A 25,674-nucleotide genomic window follows, 5' to 3' on the forward strand; every position below is an offset into this window, starting at 1 on the left:
TTGCGTACGGGTTTTTCTCTCGTTTGACGGTGTGGGAGAATGGGGGAGACTCTTCGCTTCGGTATTACGCGATCCGGTGCTGGGTGAGTCTTGGACTGGGCTCAACTCGCTACCTCCTTATTGTATCTTTGTCCCGTGTCTTCATGTGCTACGCACGTTGGATCTAATATGTCTTATAATTAAAATGAAGATGTTATATATAGCATTTCCTCTTTTAATTTTTAATTTTTATCCTATCCACAATCTTTAAATTTATTTTTTTAATATTACGACATTTTATAATTAGAGAAATATTAATTTTTTATTTTTAAATTTTGTTATTTTTAATCACAACTATAATATAACGCATTTTACATGGTTTCATATACTGAATTTGAATCCGTAAAATTTTTATCTGAATAAGATATAGGGAATGAAATAAATAAACATATTAAACGAGCTCTACAGTATTTATAAATGTTCTAAAGGGCTTTTTTATATGTTTGTCTCCCTCTTTGTGCTTAAACATTATTTTTATTAAGATGGTCATTTAAAAATCTATTGCATTACTAATTTAATTTAATACGAATAACAACACTTTTATTTTTAAAAATAAATTTGTTCTAATAATTAATAATAAAAAAATATCACACGAGTAGAGTGTAAATTTGGAGAAAAGTATAGTATACATTGAAAATATCATTTTTCATACCATCAATAATTATGGGACCTAATTGCCCTTAATTCAACTGCGGACCATCAAGTGCAACATTTTTATGGGCGCTGTCGTACATGGTTTTGGGCCTTTGGCAGAAGTTGAAACTTGAAATGCTCTGTTCAATCCCTTCGACGCTCCACATATTTTGGGTCTAGAGTATGCAAGGATTTAAATCACTTAAAAACTAAAAACTATTAGATATAATATAAATAATTAAATTTATCCTTTTAAATTTTTAAAGGAAGAGATAACTCAGGCCTCATTTATTTTTATAAATGAGATAAGATGAGATGAGATAAATTAAAATTAAAGTTAAAACTTAAATAAAATATTATTATAAAATATTTTTTTAATATGAGATTTGAAAAAGTTAAATTATTTATTTTATTTTGTATAAAAATTTTAAAAAATTAAAAAATTATAATTATGAGATAAATTGTAAAAACAAACAATAACTTAATATAATATCAGAATATAATATAAAAATTCTAAACCCACGAAAATTGTTATTCTCAACAAATATAGGAAAATTACGACGAAAATAAATATTTTTATTTTTCAAACTTTTTTGTGCCCGTAGCCGTGACATGTCTTTCTGTTGTATTACAACGAAACATAATGAGTATGGAGTTTAGTTAGCTAGAAACTCTTATATCTCACACGCACACGCATATATATATATATATATATATATATATATATACGAGTTTATATTATTTAATAGTTGAATCTATTTTAAGTCTCAAGTGATTTATTTAACAACAAAATTAATATAAATTTAAACTCAATCTAATTAAATTTGAACTGTATGACCAAATTGAGTGCTTTGTTTGTGACACGGACACCATTTACGTTGAAAAGGTCATTAAACACATATTTATTGTGAGTAGTTTTATGTATTAGTTATTATTTATTTTAAAAAATTTTTTATAGGATATAAAAATATTTTTTTATAAAATGTGAAGGGTAAAGTAACGAATAAGGAGACTTTTCTATTTATTATTATTTGGTTGGGTGGTGGTGGATGTGGTGGTTTGGGGGTTGGAATCAATTAATAATAGTAGACCGCCAAGTGTGTGTGGACAATCGTTTCTTCGGTGTATCTATTACTGTACAGTCGACCGACAAGTGATTTTAATGCCCCATAAATATTGCCACAACATCGTATCGTTTAGGATCGACATTATCCTAACCATCTCAGCATTAAATTTTGAGAAGGAAAATGATATATGTCCCGGGACCATCAACAATTTTTTTGTTGGTTTTATTTAATAATTAAAGATGTAATGGTTTTTTTTTTAAATATTAACGGGGATTAAAAAAATATGAAAAAGATGCACTAATCGAGAGAATCCCTCGCAGTAGTTGTAGTTTTGAGAAACACTGATTAGAGTTGAAAGCTGATCTATTGAAAATACTTGTTACAGCATTGACATTGATTTATCTATATACAAATGCAAAATTACATAATAATAAAATATGCAGCCTTTGTCGTTCAAAAAAAATTCTCATGCTTAATTGTGCATCTTCGAGTTAAAATAATAATAAAATATTTAGTATTATTAATATTTTTTCTTAAAATTAATTATATATATTTTACAATTAGCACTTACTGTATAAGATTTGTGAAGGAGAGTGACAGGAGATAAAACAAATTCATAAAATAGTATTTTTAGAGTGAACAATGCATCTACAAAGATGCATTGACACTGTTCATAATTATGAAAATATTTACATATACATAATTCAATTTAGTCGATTCAATGCTCTAGTTATGCAAATATGTGTTTTCATTTGTATATAGATAAATCGATGTCAATGCTCTTAGTGCATTGTTTCGATTATTCACAGAGGAGGAACAAAAGGGAAAAAAAATAAAAAGAGAGATGAAATAGACTGTGAAAAATTTGGAATCAAATTATTTTGGATCTCGTTTGAATATTGAGAATATTTTAAAATATATGAATAGTAGTGAAATGATTTATAAATTATAATAAAATTATTTGAGTTAAGATGTTTTATTAAGTTTTGAATAATAGAGAAAAAATAAATAAAAATATTATAAAATTAAAATATTATTTGAATATAAAATTTAATATAATTTTTATTTGAAAGTTTGAAAAAGTTATATATAATTTTGTATTTTATTTTAAGTTTAGTTGACTTTGAATGATTAAGTAATAAGTAGATAAAAAATTAAAAGTTTGAAATTAAAAAATATTTTATATTTAATTGATATTTAAAAAAAAAAGTTTTTGAAAATAATTTTTCCAAATATAACCTTAACCAATACCATACGTCCTCTGCAGTCCTGACAGAAATAAAAAGATTTTATAATACAAGATGAATCGTAAATAATAATAAAAATATAGTGATTAATTTATAAAAAATAATAAATTTAAAATATGAAGTCGCACAAGATTATCAGGACATATGATACGTTCTGACAGAAACAAAGGGTCAGATGGTCTCAGTTGGAAATATTCTGTTATCTCCGCAGACCACACAAAATATTTTTTAAGAATAAATATAGATAAAAATTATTATTAAAAATAACTATTTTATATATATAATATGATATTATTTAGATCATATATCTCTTAAATTTAAAATAAAAAAATAAAAAATAAAATATAATTATATAATAAATATAAAATATATACTGTTACAATAATTTCTCTCCAACAAAACTATTTTTTAGACAACACATGTTTTTAAAGAGTTTTGTCACCTGTGGTCCTGTAGAATAGTCTACAACAAACAGACGTTACTGTATACAGCTGCCCCTAATTTAAGGTGGTCTTTAATCAGCCTCCAAAATCACCTCCCCCGTCTTTTGCCCCGACTGAGAGAGATAGAGAGAGATAGAGAGAGAGAGGTTCGAGTGCTGGTGCATGCGGCTTCCCTGGCTGAAGAAATAAAGATGGATTCAGTACTTCGCGGGTCCTTTCCCAAACGTTCTTCAATAATTGTGGGTATGTGCTTATCTCATTTGAGTTCAGTACTTGTCAACAGTTGAATTAATTTTTGCATGTCGAATTTATTTGTTTATTAGGACTGTTTTTTGGGGTGTCTGCCGGTCTGAGTCAGTTTTAGATGCTTCGGATTGCTTCAACCGTAGTATGACTATGGCACATAGAAGTTGAATAAAATAATATTATATATTTTATTTAATTTTTATTTAAAATCATATCATTTCATCCCAACTAAACTATACTATTACATGCAGCTCACTTTTGCGGTCTTTCTTTTTTGAGTTCTCACACTGTCACACACTGGGTTTGGTTTGCTGAAAACGGAAAAAAGGTTGCTGTGTACGTCTATTTTTTGGGTATCTCTGACCTTCTACGAAGAAGTTCGTTCTTTTTTTTTGGTTCGTTTTGACTGAGAGGAGGTGAGTATATCCAAAATTTTCCATTTAGGTCTCTCTCTCTCTCTCTCTCTCTCTCTCCCCTTACCAGTACACAAAACAAACAAACAAATAAATACTTCACTCTCTTGCCTGTACCATTCTAGAAATATGGGTTTTTTTTCCCGTTTATTATTTTTGCCTACGATTTTTTTACGATTTTGAGGCCGATTAAGTAAAACTGAAATATTCAAATCAAGAGAATCAAATACTTGTAAGTCTATCATTATTCTTATTTTTTCGCATCGAGCACTAGTATTGGATTATGCATCTACATATTTGCATAATATGATCTTAAATTAGATTACATTAGATTATGCATATCTAAAAATTTGCATAATTATGAACAATATTTTTACAAATTTGAAGATCCACTGTTCACTTTCCAAATATTTTATTATTATTTAGCTCAAAGATGCATAATCCAATGGGAGAGTTTTTCTTGATATGCAAAATCAATCTCCAATATGCATATAGAGAAACCAACAATAGTGCTTTAAGCAAGAATTTCCGAAAATTATTGCCACTTATAAATTCCTTTTATTTTCAGTGAAAAGTCGAAGGGATGCAAGACGGTATCTAAAAAGTGCCTTTTGGGTAGAAAAATGGAGAAGTTTGAATACAAATTTCTTTAGATGTGTTTTGTAACGGTGTTTGTGAAAGTGAATTGGTAGATTTAAAAAGTTGGATAACATTTTTATGAGAGATGTTGTTTTGGTTTTCATATTTTTTTCGTAGCAACCCAGGCATATGATTAGATGAGCTTTCTTTTTGAAAAGTATAAAAAGATATTTGGACTGAAGTTGAAAAGTTTATTTTTTTTGAAAAATTTTGAAACAAAAAATGGAAACCAAACAAAGCGTTGTATCTGCCTCCTCATGCCACTGGGTATGTTGTAAATAATGCGATGTAATAACTGACAGGTGCAAACGACTGGAGGAGTGACAGATTGAAGAAGGTTTGCTCTCCAAGTATGAACACTGATTCCTCAAGAATTTAACTTTTACATCTTTTATTTATTTTACTACTTTGTTCCTTTCGCATATGTAAATGTCCTTGTTTGCCTTTCTGTTTTGCTATTTTTTCTTCTCCAATTCTGATTACACTTTCTTTGGGTAGTCAAAGATTTTCTTAATTGTAGCTTATACTTTTCAATAAAGGTCTGGAAAATTTGTATCCGCAATTGGCAGGATCGTGTTCATTGGTTTTATAAATTATTTAAGGTAAACAAGGTAGAGAACCTTGTTAGAAGTAGCTGTTCAAAGAAATTTATAGATGTCATTTTGCAAAAATGGACAGAGATGCGTTGAAATTTATGAACCTGAAATTGTCTAGGACTACTGAATGGGACACAGTAATGCCCAATTTTTATAACTAAACCCATGTATAAGGAAATTAGACATTGCCATGGATTATTGTCAAGTTCAAAACTTGTCAGAAGTATTAAAATACTCCTGTCTCCAAAAGAGAACTCATATGTTTAAGGTCCCAAACATTTCTCGAAAAGGTGCTGGCAACAATTAACTTGGACTTGAGCACATAATCTTCAAGTTCAAAACTCTATAACCAACCAATTATCGTCCCGTGAAATGTGTAGAATTGTTTTTCTTTGATAAGAAATAATTCAGCAAAGCCTTGGGGGTATGTTTTATAATATATATCATTAATTTTCTGGCAGGTTTAAGCTGTGTGCTACTTTTAGATTCGTCTTTTGGTCTCTTCCTTTTAGGAATAATTTATAATTATTCTTTTTTCAGTTCCTATCCAGACTGTCTTACCCTTCCATTTATGTAGATGTAGGTTCTCATCTAGCCGTCAAACTTTCAAGACATGGAGCATGGAATATCTTGGACAGACACTTAGATATCGGGTCTCAGCAGCAGTTGTTGAAGCATAATATAAGAGGTTTTGAGGAAAGAACTAGTTTTCACAGGGGACGTAATAAAAAATGTCTGGTGAATGCAGCCTCTGGACACCCTCTTGAACCTGAGACTGGAGCTTATCAACCGAAAAACATTTGGGTCACTCTCAAAAATGCATTAGATGCTTTCTACAGGTTTTCACGGCCACACACAGTTATTGGCACAGTTAAGTTTCATATTGATGGCATAAATTTAACTGACTTGTATATTTTTCAATTTCTAGAGATGTCTAATCTTACTTTTCTATGAGCAGGCATTAAGCATAATCTCAGTTTCTCTACTTGCAGTCGAGAACCTGTCAGATATATCTCCATTGTTTTTCACTGGGGTATTGGAGGTGATGCGTCAAATATCTTATCAACTTGAATTTTCCATTGGTACATTTTATAATCTTTCTACCTTTGCATTGTTTTTCAGGCTGTGGTCGCTGCCCTATTCATGAATATTTACATTGTTGGTCTAAATCAGTTGTCTGACATTGATATAGACAAGGTAGGCATTATGAATGAATCTTACTGGAAGTACTGCTATAACTTAAATGATAAATAAACACGAATTATGCTGCCAAGGACGGAGAATGGTACTATTGTCTGAGCACTCCATATATCTGTGTGTGTGTGTTTGTTTGTGTTTACTTGGAAGATATGTGGGCTGTCTAATTGTATTCGTACACTCTGGTGTTTCATTGCAGGTTAACAAGCCATATCTCCCATTAGCATCAGGGAATATTCAGTTGGAACTGGTGTCATGATTGTGATGTCTTTCTCCGTTCTGGTATTAAAATTAGAATCACCTCAGCAGTTTGGGATAGATTGCATGGGTGTTGTATTTATATGAGGGAATGAATGTGTATGGTACATAATACATGTGCACAACACTGAGCCAGATTAGATTCGATTTAAATTAACATTATGTTCCCGTCTCACCTTAGGGGGAGAACCATGGAGGAGTGTTTTTCGAGACAGCATCAGAATTCTGCGATTCAACTTAAATTCAAGTTATTCTTATAAATTTAATATAGCTTTATGTCAATCTAGTGGTCCATGTTAGAATTTTGTTTTCTCCTTTTCATTTTTAAATTAATAACGCAGTTTCCTGTATTTCTATTTTTATGATTTGCTATGCATGTCATCTGTAAGAGATAATCATGAGAGATAAAAGGAGCTCTAATGCTTTCCCTGTCTCTCTATGGTTTCCAGATACATACCTGTTGTTGGTCTAAATATACAAATCAGTTTTTTTGTCCAAAAACTTGTTTTCATCATTTAAGTTATGGTTTATAGGTCTCTTTATTTTGATACTTGCTAAGGAACCCTTTATAAAATGATTTGTTTAATTGGAAAGTCAAGTTGTCTGTTGAATAAAAGAGAACTTGGACTTGAATAATCAACGTTATTAAGGTATGCTTATTAGGATTAGTGCATCATTTGTAGATGAAACAAAGCTGCTTCTTAACAAAATCAAATAAATAGGTTAGTTGTCAATATATTTTCAATTGTAATTTACTTAAAAAAATATATATTTTCAATTGTAATGCACTATTTGCTAGAATGCTCTATACTATTTTTTTTCTTTTCAATTTTAATAGGTAAAAACTAAAAACTCCATGAGTCTTTTGATTATTAAATTATTCAGTACAAATTTTCCATGATTTTGAAAATTTGAGCATTGATCCCGATTCTTGACCGAATGTTTGTTTTTTTTTTTCTTTCCTTTTTGACAGAGTTTTTGGCTTGGATGGATTGTTGGTTCATGGCCATTGTTTTGGGCACTGTTCCTCAGTTTCGTACTTGGAACTGCTTATTCAATCAATGTGAGTTGGTTTTGCTCACATGTAAATGCAGAATCCTCATATATGGTGAAATTATGAGGTACTGATGAATAATGTGTATCTAAACTGTTCTTGTACTGAACTGTAGTTCATGTGCTCCACCCATTCCTTCTCTTGCAGTAAATGTAATGTCCCGTATCTGGATGGGTCAGAGAGTTACAGTACAGATATAGACTCCAATTTCTCAATTACACATTGATCTCACTGTTTTAAATCAACTACTCCAAATAATTAACTAGGAATACCACAAAGTTTTAATATAAATGTCAACCTCTCAACACACCATGTCATCAAAGCATAACAAATTTACTGAATAAAATTCTCCAATAACCATGGCATCCTTTTGTGCTTAATCCATTGTGCTTAACTAATCTCGTCCATGCTCTTTAATCTTGATTCTCAACTGAAACTTTTAAATTATTTGAAAAATATTGTAGAGATAAAGGATGAGTTATCAACAATTCAGTAAACATAGAACATATACTAGTATGTAAATATGAGTATTTACAGAGTTTAGAATGTAAAACAAAATATTTTTAGTTCTAGAATGCAGAACCAAAACATGTTATCAAAAATATCAAAGCGACAGTTTGAAATATTCAGTCAAAAATCATTTGGCATAGCATAACTAAGCATAATCATTAGAACATAATTTCATGTTTAACCCCAGTGGTAGGGTTATGCAAACCCTGATGGTCAACTGAGTAGAAACAGAATGTGAAGTCTTTCCATTATTATTCTCGGAGCCCTGAGTGTGCACACAGGAAATATCATGCAAGAAACCACTTTGCTTCCAAAGTGGGTGCACCAGAAACATAAAAGTTGGTACCAACCCAAACAGAGGCCACAATTTTACACTCGTGGTAAGGTAAAAACAAAATAGAAACAAAATGTCATGCCAGAGGTTTTCAGAGGTCACATTATATCATAACAGAGTACAAAACAGATTCAAGACAAAGCAAATTCAGTTCATCTTCATATAATCATGCACAAATTTTCATGTTTGCTCTTTTTGTACAGTTTAGAAACATTATGCAAAAAATAGCTTATGTCTACACCAGTCATAACATAAAAATATTTTTTTTTCTTATACAAATTTCATGAGTAATGCAAATAAAATGACTGAGATTGTTTTCAAGTTTTCTTTTCATAACAAAACATGCATATTTTTTCATAAAATCAGCCACAATCCATTCGTTTTATGCAAAGTCTAGCATATAAATCCTGCTTATTTGGACTTTTTAACTTCTCTGAATTTCCTCACAACAGTGCCAATGGAATATCAATCATCACCTACAAAATGGCATATAATTTGCATAAATTTCTAATTGAAGACGTATGTTGTAATTAAAACTACATTAAGTAACCTATATTTCCATAAATCTAAAATCTTTGAAATTCTAAAATATTATCTCTCCAAATATTCATAAGATTAGACCCTAAGAATGTTTCCACCTTCAAAATATCATAAAACTATCAATGCTACTATCAACACTTATTAGACATGGGTAGTTTTGTAATTTAGAAATAAGTCACTTGGGTTTCATGTAAGAAACTTTTAGATTAGCCATTTGATCTATGTTATATCATAGGGGATGGGAGAGGGAATGTGGAGAGAGAAAGAGGGAGAAACTAACGTGAGAGAGAGAGAGAGGAAGGCCAAAGCTGGGTGAAGGTTGTTCACGGCGGTGCAACCATGGGCACTTCAATTGTGGCTACGTACATGGGCTAGAGCTAGCCGAGTTGCTTTAGGCTTGGGTTTGTAATGGCTCGTGGTTGCCGCAACTTGGTACGGTGGTGAAGCTATAGTGGACGTTCGTGCATGGCTAAGGGCTGGCCGAGGTGAGATGTGGCCTTACATGGTGGCTCTCGGTTGAGACGGGGACGTAGCTAATCTCAAGATTGCTCTGTTTTTGTTGTGGAAAACAAAGGACGTCTGCTGGTGTCCCCTCCATCCGTGTGCGTGTTTCCATGGGAGTGGCTTGAAGCTGGTCGACTCAGATGTTTCTGGCGGAGGCTTGTAGCGGTCCTACGGCAGCATGGCTTTTAGTCTTCTCATGGCACTACTGTGTAGTGGGTGACGTGAAGGGTTAGACGTGGCTACTGTGGTGTTTAGGAGGCTGGGAGGCAGGAAGGAATCCATCTATGGGGCTAGGTGTTTTTGTGACAGGGAACAAGGTATTGTGAGAGAGAGGAACTGATGCGTGGGATTAGAGGCAGAGAGGGAGGGCGACATGGGGCTTATTCCGTGGTGGTTGATGGCTGAGATGTGGAGGCTAGGTGATGGTTTCACTGTGCCGCGGCGTGGGTCTTCATGGGGGCTGCTGGACTTCGCATATAGGAGCTTCATGGTGGAACTGCTTGTGCAACTACACATATATGTTATGTATATATATGCGGTACCCTAGGGCGGGCAGAGAAAGAAACACGGCATGCATGCTACATGGGTATAGCAGTCGGTAGGGGTTAGGAATTTTAATAGGAAGAGGACTCTAGAATTGTAATCCTAGTAGAAAGTGGAGACGTGTATGGCTTACGGTTATAGAGAAATGGGCATTGGGCCTAACGGGTTTTGGTTTCATTTCATGGGCCAAAAATTCAGAAATTCCAATGGGCCCCCTCTCTAGTCCAAAACAAGTCCAACTTGCCCGATGAATAATTTTGGGGTTTCAGAAAAAGAACTCTTGGGCATAATACCAAAGTTTAAAAGTGGCCCACTTGATCCATAAATATAAATGGGCTTTAACTCGATTTGTTTTAAGCCCAAAGAAAATTCCAAATCCACCATAAAAATTTAGCTCGTGGGCTTATCCAAAATTATCCCGAAAATCTCACGTGAGGTTTTTCTAAGATATTGGCCCATTAAAAGTAATCTAAGCCCAATACGTTTTATTCATTTTTCATCTCTAAGGATTTCGGGTCGGGTTGTTACTGTAAATGTCCAAAATTTACAGTGAAAATTTTGCAGAAGAACATCTGATTTTTCCAGCATATAGGCTATTCTCACCCCTTCACATAGCTATATAATGCATGTTGAGTATATACATGTGTGTGCAATAAACTCTTATTGCCGATAAGCCAACAGTTTATTAGATATTTCCAAAGGGAAGCAACCCAAATAGGCAGGCAAATAACAGAATACACCAACCCTAATGAGCTAGCTAGCATTTGTGCCACACATCCACGATCATTTGCAAGAAATTCCGAAGTATATTTTTACTTTTTGTATCTTTGAGCCTCTTTTAGACCCCGTTTGGATACAAAAACAGTTTCATCTCATCTCATTATTATAACTTTTTCAAATTTTCACACAAAATATAATAAACAATTCAACTTTTTCAAATTCCAAAACAATAATAATATTAAAAAATAATATTATAACAATATTTTATTTAACTTTTAACTTTCATCTAAAACCATTTCATCTCATCTCACTATCCAAATGGGGCCTTAGTGTTCCACTGAACAAAGCTCCTCGTTATTTTTAACACTATACTTACACACTGTGTGACACATGCTACCATGCTTAGATCATTAGCCTGAAAAAGAGGGAAAAGGTCAGTTCTAGTTGAGTTATATTTAGTGGTTGTATTTGGGAAAGTTAATATGATGGCTTGATATGATATATATTAAAAAAGTTCATTTTCTGAGATGATGATCTTTTACTCTCTCTCCCTCTCTCCCTCTCTCCTTTTTTCCCCAATCTGTTCAATTAGTAGTTGCATGTTGGGAAATTGATATTGATTGTTATTCTGACTTGTTCTTGGCATACCTTCTACTGTTTTAGTTGCCTCTATTGAGATGGAAGAAGTTTGCAGTGGTTGCTGCAATGTGCATCCTGGTTGTGCGGGCAGTGATTGTTCAACTTGCATTTTTTCTACACATGCAGGTTTATTTATTATTCTTGGAGGTTATAATTTTCACTGTTCTATTCGCGATATACTTCATTCATCAGTCAAACGGTAATCTGAAAACATAGTATAAGTTCAGTTCTATGGCAAGGGTGTCGGGGCCAAAAGAATGGTTACTGACACGTACCTGTCAAGTTGCAAAAATTGGTGAACTTGGATCGTCTGTTCTTTGTTGTTTGTTGCATTTCCAGTACTTGGTTACTAATGTATGTTACAATTTTCAGACCCATGTGCTCAAAAGACCCGCTGTCTTCTCAAGGCCACTGATGTTTGCAACTGCATTCATGAGCTTTTTTTCAGTTGTTATAGCATTATTTAAGGTAACAGCTAATTTCCTTTTTAAAAAATGGACTGGTAAAAATATGGTTTAATTAAGATTCTGAGTTATTTACTTATTTAATACAACATATTCAATTCTTTTGGAGTTGAAACGTCACATTCAATTTTAACCTTTTTCTGGATTTTGTGTAGGATATACCTGATATTGATGGAGATAAGATATATGGCATCCGCTCTTTTTCAGTACGTTTGGGTCAAAAGCGGGTTAGTTTTTTTATACGAACTTGATCCTTCAGTGCAAGATCTTGTAAAGGCTTATAAGTGTTGTTTTTTATATTGTTGGGTTGTGCTTGATTGACATTGGCTAGGTATTTTGGATTTGTATTGTACTCCTTGAAATGGCTTATGGTGTTGCCCTTTTAATGGGAGTAGCATCTTGCAGCTTTTGGAGTAAACTCATCACGGTAATTTGTTCAGTTTCTCGACTACTTTTTTGGTAATTTTCTTAATCTGTAAAAGGCATGGAGGACAAACACAACCCTCATTCCTCTTGAGCTATTGCATTGCTTGGTTTCTCCCCACTCTTTTACTTTAAAAGATAAAAGGGGTAAATAATTAGAAAACGGTTAAAACTGTAGTAGCTCATGGAAGTTGCATTGTTACTGAAAAGACTAATGGCGATAAATATGCTTGTGTACTGTATTGGTATTATATGATAGTAGGTTTTTGCTTTTGCCATCATTCTTGTTAACCCATGGTAACATACAACCACTTTAATTCCCTTGGTTACTAGCCAAGAGTACTAGGTACGGTTTATCTCATAATAGCTCAAACATTAAACAAGCACAGCTGCTTAGCTTGAAGTTCTGACTGAAGTTGTAGGAAATATGCAGACACTTAAAAGCATTAGCAAAAACTATTACTTCAACTTGGATTAGTTTCACCATTAGGGGGTGGAATAGCTTTCTCAATTCTTTAGCATTAGTTTTACATGGAGAGTGCTAGAAAATACTAAAATATTCAAGTGATACTTCAAAAGCCTGAGGCTTCAATGGATTTTTAGAGAATCTTGTATGGAATATTGAGTTAATGGTTTATTCGATATAAGTGACCGTACTATATGCTAACTTTTAGAGATGTTGTTGTTATCTCTCTTTGCCTTGGTTTAGATTTTGGGACATGCAATATTGGCTTCAACACTATGGAATCGTGCCAAATCTGTTGATCTGAGCAGCAAAGCTGCAATCACATCTTTTTACATGTTTATTTGGAAGGTAACATAGGCTATGCTTCATATTGTCATAGATTCAGCCACTTTTATTATGTTTTCACATGGCCCTTTACATGTTTTAAAATTGGATTTAATTCGGAATTTTCACACGAAGAAATGTCGCTTAAACACAACTTTGGGACAGTGTTGTCCATCAATGCCTTTTCAATCATGAAACCAAAATAGGGCTGGCAAAGTCTGACAAAATTACTGGAACCTGCTCGAGGTAATTGAATGAGTTTGGTTCCTGGTTATGTAAGAACTAACTGCTACCTGCCTACCCATTGATCATCTCAACTGAGTGCAAAATACTCCTATGTTTTAGCTATACATTCGACATTTAGCTGGAAGTAAATTTCATAAATATGAACTGTTGGTGGACTAATGTTGAGCTGAGCTGGAACCCTGCTATAACATGACCTGTTGCCAACTCTATCTAGACCATGGTCCATTGGTCCTGGTCACATATGTTTGATATCGGTTATTAATGTACCTTTGAAGCTTTTCAATATCTCTTTGTTACTTCCTAGATATTAGACTCATACTGGTATGTTTTCTGTTTACTAGTCCAATATCGTGTTTCCTTTTGCAGCTCTTCTATGCTGAGTATTTGCTCATACCACTTGTCCGGTGAGGATGGGAAACATTTTCGATAACAGGGTTGATTGGTGAAATGATTTACGCGTTTGAAGTTGTATGCTATGTATAATTACCTCCCCCCTCCCCTGTGAACTCAAATCTGTACAAGGGAATCTTGTGTTCAAGGATTTGTAAAATGCATTTGGAAACTCCATCGCCATTCTGCAAGCACTGTATCTATTAGTTTTGTTAAATCAGCATTGCCCTTGTCGAACTTCAACTTTTGCCACATTGGGGTTACTTCCTTGGTGGAAACAGTTGGAGGGGATCCTACCATACAAGATTACAGCTTCACTTTTGAACATGCATCTACAGTATCTTAACTCTACTCTAAGAGCATCCTCATTGACTTGGCTAAATTCATCTTCAAAATTTAGTCAATATCACACTTTTTTTACATTTTCCTATTTCATTTAAATTCAACCCCTATATTGGATTATCCATTCACTCTCTATATAATAATAAAATATTATTAATTTAATAATTTTTTTATTTAATTTATTTTTATCACATTTCACATCTCTACCAATTAAATGTTAATAATAATTATATTCTAATTAAATTAATATTAAAAAAATTATATTTTCAAAAGTCATTTAATGCTAATAACAAAAAGTATTTGATTAAATTCATTTAAAATTCTATCTAAATTTTTTAATTACAAACCAAATAGTATTTTTGCTTGGGGTGAGAAATTAATATTTTAATATTTGTTTAGAGTGAGAAATTAATATTTTAATGTTTAGTGAATCAATTGTAGTTTTTCATATTTGGCTAACTATTGTAGCAGAAGTCTAAATTATTTTAGATTTGTCTAATTTAATGTGATGTTTTTGGCATCAATTATGTAAATTTTAGCCAACTTCTTTATTTTGCCAAGTCAATGACGATTCTCTAATAGAGAGTACAAAATGTTCCCCAAATCATTTAAAATGTCTTGATGCATAAATGCTCTCTTTTCCAACATATTTCTCAGTCCAGTATTGTATTGGTAGAGTTTTAAATGGTTGATATGAGGATATTTCTACATGTACTCAGTCATGTAATTTTCTCTTGATGAATGAATAAATGATGACATTTTTTAAAAAAAAAAACATATTTCGTGAAGGAAAGTTGATGAATGAATCTATGCCGTCGCTTCTTCTTATGTTTTGGAGCCCAAATCGTTGACCGCCAAATCCAATTATGATCTTGTAACAAAGGTATTTTTTTGAATTGGAATTAAATAATTTTATAGGTCAAGATTTATTTAAAACATAACATATTAAAAATAATGAAATTTAACGTGTAAAATAATATTTTTCTAAATCGTATATGATGTCTACAAGCTACATAAAAATAAATAAAAATAATAGTAATCAAACAGTATTATAAACATAATCAAGTCAAGCAAACATTATTATAAAAAAAAAAGTATAAAATACCAACTTTCTTTGCAGTAGCGCCCAAGTAACCGGAGACTCACCATTTTAAACATAATTAAGTCAAGTAAACATTATTATAAAAAAAACAAGTATAAAATACGAACTTTCTTTGCAGTAGCGCGTAGCGCCCAAGTAACCGGAGACTCCGAATGGTGACATGGCGAGATAGTAACCGTCGATGCGTTCTACCCAATAAGAAATGAAAAGCCAGTCCAAACCCGCTTCGGCTCCACGCTAAAACCCTACTCACCTTTTACGGTCTCATTGTCCCGAGCCCTCAACTCTGCTATCACCAAAACCTTCTCTCTCTTTTTCTCTCGCTCGACGCTGAGCCGCCTCAATTCTGTCGCAGGCAAAGATCTCTCTCTCTCTCTCTCTCTCTCAATGCAATCACTATCGCTACCGTAATATTCTTCATTTCCCGCTGCTTGGTTCCTGAGAAAACTCGATCGAAAAAGATCTTTTTGGGTTTATTTTTTTTAATCATAATGTGTATTAATTTTTCTTTTACGATGTCTACATTTGTAATGTTTGCGGATTCGGACGCAGAGATTTGATCGGTCTAAGACCTGCGAGAATGGAGGGCTCAGTAGATGAAAAGGCGAAAGTCCCGGATTCGGCAACGGAATCCGCTTCCGAGCAAACCCTTAGCAAGAAGTAAGTTTACTCAACAAGAAATCTGTGTGTACTGTTATTGTTAACATTGGCCGTTATGGAAGCATATCGACAACTATGGATACAAGAACTGCTGTCCTTGGATTTAGCTTTTCATTAGTTTTATGAGCCAAAATAGAGTACTTGTAGGATATCATTACGATAATAAGTAGGATAAGTTAAGGTAGACTTGGACTTACTGTTGTGGAGCTTATTAATTGGCACACCAGCTGTAAAATAAAAGTATTCCATTCTGTTTTTTTTTTTTTCGGTTTTTATTTTGGGGAATTTCACAGTGCTCGCAAGAAGGAGTTGAAGAATAAGCAGAAGGAAGAGGAAAGGAGGCAGAAGGAGGAGGAGAAGGCAAAACAGGTACTTGCATTCGTGGAATGTTAATTTTCTGTCAAATTCATGAGAATCCTAGGAATGGGTTTGATGATTGGGTTGTTTTCTTCTTTGATGAATTCCTGTGATTGTTCACATTTGTAGTATTTTATTTTTCCTTTTCTTTTTCATGTATATAGGAATCTTAATTCAGACTTCTTGTTGAGTATTAAAATTCTATTCGAGTATCTTGGTGAAAAATATTGCGTATAGGTGCCTTTATATAAATGATCATTTATAGTGTGTCTCACAATTTTGATTAGACATCAGAAATGATGAGTAGAGGAATGGTGTGAACTGAATTTTGTAGGACATTATTTTCTTTGGTAATGAAAGGAAGAGTAAAGAAAAGTATATTTAAAATGTCTTCTCTTTGGTAATGACATTCTTTTCTTCAAATGTATGATTGCTTCCTTTCACATCTTACACAATGCATCAATTTTAGATAGAATTTAAGTGGATTTTGTTTCTTTTTACCTCTCTTCTATTTTCATTAGATATCCAAACGTGAGAATTGATTAAAATTTACCCACTTCACTTTTTTGCTTTTTGCTCCTCCCAATAAAAACCTACTCTTGTTTTTGACATAAGGTTATTGGAAATATTTAGACCAAGTTGGGGATTGGGGTTTAGTTCTTCTTGTAATGTGATTGAGTTGCTAGATTTGATAAAAGTAAGAGCTAGACTTGTAAACTAAAAGAGATTTTTTGGAAAAAATATGGTGAAAAGAGTATGCCACATGGATTATAGTTTTTTTTTGGATAGATAATCAAGAAATTTTATTCATAGAGTAGGCAAAGCCCAAGTACACAGGGAGGCCACATGGATTATAGTTACATTGGGTACTTGTTCATCTTATATATTGATTTATTACAAATCTCCCCTTGAAAACTATATGATTAAACTTATAATGAGTTAGGACATCTTGGAACATTTGAAATATTGATGTTTGTTTTTTTCCCCGAAATTTTGTAGTTAGTTGCTAGTATGGATGGGAACAATTTCAAAATCTCTTTTTTTGATTGGCACCGGGTGTCCAAGAACTACGTCCCGACTAATCCGGGGGGTGCATCCCGCAAATGCACCTTGAGTAATTCAAGAGAGAAATCCCCCAGTCCAATATCCCCTAGAGATTGTTTGCACCCAAGGAGATTTGAACTTTAGATATGGGGAGAGCATACCCCAAGCCCAAGGCCTTTACCATGTGAGCCAATCCCTAGGGGTTTCAGAAAATTTTAAGTAATAGGTATTGTTTATTGGATTCCTCATTTTGATGGAAACAATTTTTAAATTTTCGATGCTGTGGAATGTATTGGTCTACATTGATCATCATGTTTGGAATTGGATGTGGCTCGGTGCTATTGCCTTTTTAAAAAAATAAGTAATTGAAAATTTATTGAAGAGTGCTAGGCATGCCCAAGTACACAGGTTGCATACAATTGAAACACCTAATTAGGAACAGAACAGCATGTTGTTGCTTGTTTTCTAAGATAATAATATTAATCTCAAGGTCATACGGAATAAATTTTCATTTAACATACAGGCTGCTGCTGTGGCGGATTCCAAGGGTAAGAAATCTGCAGCTGTTGATGATGAAGATATGGACCCAACGGTATAAGTCCATTCTTGCCCTGTATTTGTTCGTATTTTTCCCTTAAATTTATTGATTCTATCATCAAGCTCTAGTTTTTATTCTTCCTTGTTCTTCCTGCAGCAATACTTCGAGAATCGGTTGAAACATCTTGCAGCTCAGAGAGCTGCCGGTGTGGAAACATATCCTCATAAATTCCATGTTTCAATGTCCATCCTTGAATATGGAGAGAAATATGGAGTGCTGAATAATGGGGATCATCTCGAGGATGTTTCAGTAAATTTGGCTGGTATTGAAATCAGGGACTTATTTTTAGTTGGTCTATTGTCTCTTGCTGCGATGTGCATTATGGTGATTCCTTTATTGTCTATCTTATGCAAGGGCGCATCATGAGTAAAAGGTCTTCCTCTTCAAAGCTTTATTTTTATGACCTACATTGTGGTGTTGCTAAAGTCCAAGTTATGGCTGATGCTAGGTATCTTATCATGCTCTGTCTCTCTGTCTCCCTCCCTCCTTCCCTCCCTCTCTATAAATATTTCTTTCTTCATTAGTTTTTTTTGTGTGCTTATGATCATCATTGTTGTTTTCTTTTTAATGCAACTTCTATGTCAAATTATCTTTCTATTAATTGAAGAGGTGGAAAATGGCTTCCAAAAAACTATTTTACTTCGAATCAAACATGGGCCTAATGTTTGTCATGATGGTTTCCTTACCTGTTTTTCTTTCTACCTTGACATGAGGATTAAGAGATTATTCATTCATGATGCAGCAAGTCAGACTTGAATGAAGCAGCATTTTCTATTTTCCATTCTAATGTAAAGCGTGGGGACATCGTTGGTGTTGTCGGTTTCCCAGGTATGCGGTGCTGCCACTGTAAACTTTCAACATGTTTGTGTATATGTATATATATATATATATATATATATGGAGCCGGGGGCAATGCATTCTTGGGATTAGTCGGGACTTTGTTCTGGACACCTGGTGCCAATAAAAAAAGTGTATATATATGGTCTCAACTTCGGTTTACAGTAAACTCATCAATTCAATCACTTAGGGCTCGTTTGGACACTTGGAAGTATCTAAAAAGTCTGTGAATAATAATGAAATGGTCTGTGAATAGTAGTAAAATGGTTTAAGTGAAGATATTTTATTGAGTTTTGAGAAATGAGAGAGAAAAAGTTGAATAAAAATATTGTAAAACTAAAATTTGTTTAAATATTATTTTTTAATATTATTTTTGTTTTGAAGTTTGAAAAAATTGTATTGATTTTTGTGTTTTGTTTTGAAGTTTGTAGAAGTTGTAATGATTCGATGAAAAAATTGAAGATTTGAAGTTGAAATGTGTTTTGGGTTTGAGTGATTGAGAAGTTTTGAGAATATCCTATCTCATCTCATTACCCAAACGTACCAATGTTTCTATTGTTTTCTCACTCTTTTGATGTTTGATAATGAAGTAAATATTTTGTCGCACAAAAGGAAAAAACTATGGAAAGGTTAGAGAGAACCCCAAATATACAAGTTTAAAAGTGGATGCTTGAATAGTTGCCTCATTTTTATTTTTTGCGTTTGTGAACTGATTCAGTTAAACTCAAACTCATAAGCTTAGAATCCTATTTTTAATATTGTTTTCTTTTGTCCTGATCTCATTTTAACTTATGCTTTTTTGAGTCAATTTCTGTTGATCTAAGAAAGGAATGGTAATTTTCTTTGAGGACTCCATAGCAACTTAGCTTAAGAAATAAGCTTTTCACTATCTCATTGGTAAGAGAGTTGCCAGGTTTTGCTTTACCCAATGAAATGGGGCCAAAGTTTTGAGCTTGGTTGGTTATTCCAACTTTATCCGGATGTGACAAAGAAGACAGCATTAAGATAGATTATAATACCATTATAGCCTATTTGTGCAAAACCAACTGCAATGGGTCATACATTTACTTAGAGCAGCCATTTGAGCTTATTTTGACAGGGGCTTGGTGTAACGCCTTAATGGAAGGCCCAAACCACATGACCTATACTCTAAAAGGACTAGTCAATAATAAAATTAGAACCTCATTGGAATCTTATAAAGAGTAAAAACTTCTCATTCGCAAACAATATGGGATCTCATATACCACCTACTCTTATCCTCAACATATGAGGTATCACAATCTACCCCCCTTAAATTCTCGACATTCTCGTCGGGTCAGTCCGTCGTAGGTGGCATGACTCAAGTCTCACATTTCTGGTTGGGATATGCTCTGATACCATTTCTCGATTTGTGCGTGTCATCCTTGCGCAAGGGCCATGCTAATTTTCTCTGTATCGTTCGAAATCGAATGTCCCCGAAATTGTGATATCCCATATGATAAGGATAAGGGTAGGTGGTGTATGAGATTTCACATTACTTGGGAAGGAGAAGTTCTTGCTCTTTATAAGGTTCTAATGGGGTTTCAATTGTATCATTGACTAGTCCTTTTGAGTATAGGCTATGTGGTTTGAGCCTTCCATTGGGGCGTTACACTTGGTGAAGAGAATCTGATTGACGGATTTAGAGCCATCTATTATTTTTCTTGTGTTTTTGGTCTGACCATTTTAAGAAGTATTTTTTTTCCTATTATTTGTTTTGAAGCCCCATGACTTTTAGCAACTTTAAGAAAGTGGTCCTATGTATGGATATGGACCTGCATATCATGAGGTATTTCCATATATTTGAATGGGGATAATTTTCATGCTTTTCTTTTAGCTTCTACTAGCTCCTAGCTTGTATTTAGGTGTTTTCTCTTGTATACGTCCTGTGTACTTGGGCTATGCCTATTTACTTGATTCAAAATAATTTCCTATTACTTAATAAGAAAAAATATATTTGAATTTCAAGGTGGGCAATTAGGTTTGTGAGTCACTGTTTCTTTAAATGGTAAACACCTTGTTTTATCTGGTTACATTTTCTTTTTACTGATAAAAAAAATTTACTTTCTAAGATTCTCATTCCTTTCAGGTAAAACCAAAAGGGGGGAGCTAAGTATTTTTCCAAAATCATTTACAGTCTTAGCACCTTGTCTCCATATGTTGCCAAGGCAAAAGGCAAAAGGTGCTTCTGACAATGCGAATTTGAAGGTGAACATAGTTTGATTAACGATTATGGTGCTAGTAAAGTTCAATTCATGACCTCTTTTGGTTTTATTACTGCAGAAAACTGAGGTCTGGGTTCCAGGAAGTCCCAGGAATCCTGAAACATATGTTTTGAAAGATCAGGTATTGATTAATAAAATAAAATTCTTTTTTACACTGTTTTAAACTGCAATGCTTGAGCATGAAAGATCTATAGTATCGATTAAAATCTTAAAATCAGTGCAAATCTTCATGTTTGGGCTTGCTATAATATTCTAGCAGATTCATAGAATTTGATTGCTTTTGCATTTGGATTAGGGATTGTGATGTGGGTTTTTGTTTAAAATTTTAATTTGGGAATTTGTAATATTTTCAGGCATCTAATCTCAAATTTGAATACCATTAGAGAAGTTGTCGTTATACAAACCCTATCACTATTATTATTCTCGCACCATAATCATTACTATTTTTACCATTCTCACACTGTTGTTAACACCAATGCCTCCATTATAATTGCCTATCATCAATAACATTCTTAGTTATTGATAAATATATAATACTAATTTCCACCAACAAGAGGCACCGCCATCACCACTATGAACACTGCTGCCCCCACCACCAAAGCCATGACACCTTACTATTACCCGTTCACAAAAATTGCCGCTGTTTAGTTTACTCATTCAAGTAATTAAAATTAAAATTTGATGGGGGTGAAATTTCCTTCAATCTTAGTTCCATCATTTTGAAAATTCCCAGAGTTTTTCGTATATTTCTTCTAATCACAACCTGAAGAAACTTATTTATGAGTTTTCACTTGTCAGTTATTTTCTTTGAGCCATTCACAGAGAGACGTCGGTTTAATGTCAAGCTGTACCTAGTTGTTGTTCCTTTGCCTTGACCTGAATGATAATAAACTCAATTGTTGGGTAATCAATTCTCTGATATAATTTTCCTTATCATTTGAACATTGGAACACTTTTCCTAGGAGTCAGCTTTTGGGTAAGGTTGGCCTTAGCAGAAAGTTGCTAGATGCTATTTTGAAATATACAGTTGCTAAAAGTTGGTCATATTTGAAGTGTACTTACTTTTTTTTTGGTAACTTAATCTATTATACATGGTCCTTAGCATCACAGCATGTTGATATGACATTGGTAGGATACTAGGTGCTCAAGTGATTTTGAATCTATTGGGATGTGTTTTGAGTTTTTTTTTTTCTTTACATGTGAAGAAATCTGAGATTATGCCAACTATTTCACTTGCCATTTAGAATGTTTCTAAATATTATTTTCCCCTCATTCGGTGCTTAATTCTATTTTAATTTGTGCCAAGGAAACTCGTTATCGCCAACGGTATCTAGATCTGATGTTAAATATGGAGGTTCGGCATATCTTTAAGACGAGATCTAAGGTCATAAGATATATTCAAAGGTTTCTTGATGATCTTGATTTCTTGGAGGTAAGTTGTTTGTTTGGCTGCACTTAGGGAAAAAAACTGTTTGTCTGGCTGTTCTTGTTGCTCACTTTTTCTGGTGGTATTTTCATATGTTGCTTTCCTTTAATTTATTTTTTCAACCTTTGATATTTTTTACCCTTAGGTTGAAACACCAATGATGAACATGATTGCTGGTGGAGCAGCTGCCCGTCCATTTGTGACCCACCATAATGAGCTGAACTTGCAGCTGTTTATGCGCATTGCACCTGAGCTCTATCTTAAGGAACTAGTTGTTGGCGGGCTTGATCGTGTCTATGAGATAGGAAAACAATTCAGAAATGAAGGTATTGATTTGACGCATAATCCTGAGTTCACAACTTGTGAGTTCTACATGGCTTTTGCTGACTACTATGACTTGATGGAGCTCACGGAGAAAATGCTAAGTGGTAAGGGTCAATTGGTGCATGTTGCAAACTAGTGCTTCTTTCCACTTGTAAATTTTATCCTCCAAAAATTTGCAGTTTTCTTCCTGACACAAGAAATTTGTAATAGGGATGGTCAAGGAACTTACTGGTGGATATAAAATTAAATATCATGCAAATGGGCTTGATAAAGATCCAATTGAGATTGACTTCACTCCCCCTTTCAGGTGTGTCAGCTATACATACCTGTATTACCATAAACCATAAAAATATAAATTTTTGGGGTGATTTGCTGGTTGTGCTGATAAAAAATTTATTTGCTGGTTGTATTGCCTGTTGCAGGAGGATTGACATGATCGACGCATTAGAGAAAATGGCAAACCTTAATATTCCCAAGGACTTGTCCAGCGATGAAGCCAACAAATATCTGAAAGATGCATGCATTAAGCATGAGATCAAATGTTCCCCTCCCGAAACAACAGCACGTTTGTTGGACAAAGTAAGTCTTCTGTCTAGTTCACCTGTTTATATAATTAAGATGAACGAATCAGGAACTTATGTGGCTTTGTGATCTTCCGTTATGTATTAAGTAGATGCCATATCTGTGAGGATTTGTGAAATAAACTTCCATGTGTAGCTTTGGAATAGCCACTTCATCAAAGTGAATTCTCTTTAGATGCATCTATCCAATTAATCTTTGAGCTATTGGTATATATGAATTATATGAAAGATTTCAAAGGACAGGCTAGTCACAGCAGAGCAATGACCCAAGTGATGCTATATCAAGGAGCAGAATCAAAGACTTGACTGTGAGCAATGGCTTAGGTTTTTGCTTAGAACGAAAAGTTGGAATCAAGTAGATTGAAGAGAGAATCTCAAGTGTTTGATAGCTGTTGTCAGATGTAATCTTGTTTTTTTGCTGTTGGCTGCTGACGTAATGATTGTATGGCTTCCAATGATAAGTTGTAGCTGTTTGATAAGTAAGAGTTTTAGTATTAAGCTCGAGGGACCATAATTGACCATGCTGAACAATGCTGATGGCAGGCTGGAAATGGATTATTGTATGTAATTCAATGTGATGTTGATGCTGAATTCCTATTTGGCCTTTTCAATTTGAATATGTTTTCTGATATGATCCAATTTTATTCCCATCGTAACTTCTCGAGGAATAAAAAAATGTTCAGTTGTATGTTAGATGGGCTGTGAACCATCAAGGTCTAATAGAATGCCTCTGTTATTTCTCTCTCACACACACACATGAAATGCAACCTCTATCATGTTATTTCACGTGATGGCTTGTAAGAGGTTTGAATGTTTCTTAATAGAATGCCTATGTTATTTCTCTCTCACACACACACATGAAATGCAACCTCTATCATGTTATTTCACGTGATGGCTTGTAAGAGGTTTGAATGTTTCTTAATAAAGGTAGCCCATATTTCTTAAGCGATCATAATTTCAAGCATGTTTACTTTAAATTATGATTTGTGCTGCTAGAGTTGTTGTATCATTTTTCCATGATTGCAGCTTGTAGGGCACTTCTTAGAGGAGACGTGTGTAAATCCTACTTTCATCATTAACCATCCGGAGATAATGAGTCCTTTGGCGAAGTGGCATAGAGAGAAACCAGGCCTTACTGAACGTTTTGAATTGTTTGTTAACAAGCGTGAAGTATGGTTGCTCACCTCCAGATTCTTGTGTTTTTTTTGTCTATGTAATTCATGCTTCTGCTTTAATTATTCTTTAATTGCCAGCTCTGCAATGCATACACTGAACTGAACGACCCTGTTGTACAACGGCAGCGATTCGCTGAGCAACTCAAGGTATCACACTTCATTTTTTGTATGCCAGATGCTTTACCTTTGAATGAGTTCCTTTGGATTCTTTTTTTTTTTTTCGTGAATGATATGTGTGGTTTGAATGCAGGATCGGCAGTCAGGTGATGATGAAGCAATGGCTGTGGATGAAACTTTCTGTACGGCTCTTGAGTATGGTTTGCCTCCAACCGGTGGTTGGGGATTGGGTATTGATCGGCTAGCTATGTTGTTAACTGATTCGCAAAACATTAAGGTTCTTTCTCTTTCTCTACATGTGTGTGTGTGTGTGTGTGAACGCATAATTCCATGCAAGCATGGGTGCGCCTATCTGTTTGCATATGTGCAATCAATTTTCTCAGCAGACTCACCATCTCCTTTATGCTAACTGGTAACAGGAGGTTCTTCTGTTCCCGGCCATGAAACCTCAAGATGAACCTTCCGCTAAAGGTAGTTATTCTAAATTTTCCCATGCATTTTTTTGCATTTATTGTGTGGACATTTTCTTCTCATGATGTAGAACGGTATGCAGTTGTATCGGTGAATTTCCAATTTATATAGTTCATTGACTTGTGTTTTGTCCACTGTTTAACAAGTTGTCATTGGATGTTCTATTTTGACAATCACAGGGGCTTAGGAAGTTCAAGATTGTGAAACCCAGAAGTTCCTTTTTATTTCATGTGCATCTCCTCAACCCAAATAGCGGACTTCTCATCAATATCTGATCATTTTTTTTTTTTTTTTCCTGCCGCAACTAGAACATTTGAGATACTGTCATTTAGTTCGAAAGAGCATTCCATGCTTGTCTATTTTGTTAACAAGGTTTCTTTAGATTTCATGCAAATCTGAAATGCAGTGTAACTGTGTTGAATTCAATGAAAGTTCAAGTTATTGGAACTGTCTTGACCCTCT

At 33.9% G+C, this 25,674-nt stretch overlaps 2 protein-coding genes and 1 non-coding gene across 3 annotated transcripts; 2 read left to right on the forward strand and 1 right to left on the reverse strand.

The window, feature by feature from the left end:
- The first annotated feature begins 3,481 nt into the window (after nucleotides 1-3,481).
- On the forward strand, nucleotides 3,482-14,126 carry LOC121261050 (homogentisate phytyltransferase 1, chloroplastic-like). Its single transcript, XM_041163189.1, is given in 14 exon segments — nucleotides 3,482-3,672; nucleotides 5,030-5,077; nucleotides 5,901-6,193; nucleotides 6,282-6,365; nucleotides 6,446-6,520; nucleotides 6,720-6,750; nucleotides 6,753-6,802; nucleotides 7,752-7,841; nucleotides 11,647-11,748; nucleotides 11,995-12,090; nucleotides 12,242-12,313; nucleotides 12,418-12,513; nucleotides 13,219-13,323; nucleotides 13,912-14,126. Coding segments are annotated over 14 exon segments (1,236 nt in total). The 5' UTR covers nucleotides 3,482-3,620; the 3' UTR covers nucleotides 13,954-14,126.
- Nucleotides 14,127-15,584: 1,458 nt separating this feature from the next.
- Nucleotides 15,585-25,656, forward strand: LOC121261049 (lysine--tRNA ligase, cytoplasmic). The gene is made up of 18 exons (XM_041163188.1): nucleotides 15,585-15,734; nucleotides 15,932-16,039; nucleotides 16,333-16,408; nucleotides 17,964-18,032; nucleotides 18,135-18,300; nucleotides 18,393-18,486; nucleotides 18,781-18,866; nucleotides 20,983-21,101; nucleotides 21,177-21,239; nucleotides 22,425-22,550; nucleotides 22,690-22,972; nucleotides 23,079-23,175; nucleotides 23,291-23,447; nucleotides 24,476-24,619; nucleotides 24,703-24,771; nucleotides 24,875-25,018; nucleotides 25,161-25,212; nucleotides 25,392-25,656. Exons 2-18 carry the CDS (start codon nucleotides 15,960-15,962, stop codon nucleotides 25,397-25,399), a joined length of 1,833 nt encoding a protein of 610 aa, XP_041019122.1. The 5' UTR covers nucleotides 15,585-15,734; nucleotides 15,932-15,959; the 3' UTR covers nucleotides 25,400-25,656.
- On the reverse strand, nucleotides 20,241-20,342 carry LOC121261751. The gene has a single exon (XR_005939975.1). It is a non-coding gene; the product is annotated as a U6 spliceosomal RNA (small nuclear RNA).
- Nucleotides 25,657-25,674: the final 18 nt, after the last annotated feature.

This window comes from Juglans microcarpa x Juglans regia, chromosome 4D (assembly GCF_004785595.1).
Source record: "Juglans microcarpa x Juglans regia isolate MS1-56 chromosome 4D, Jm3101_v1.0, whole genome shotgun sequence".
Lineage (NCBI taxonomy): Eukaryota > Viridiplantae > Streptophyta > Magnoliopsida > Fagales > Juglandaceae > Juglans > Juglans microcarpa x Juglans regia.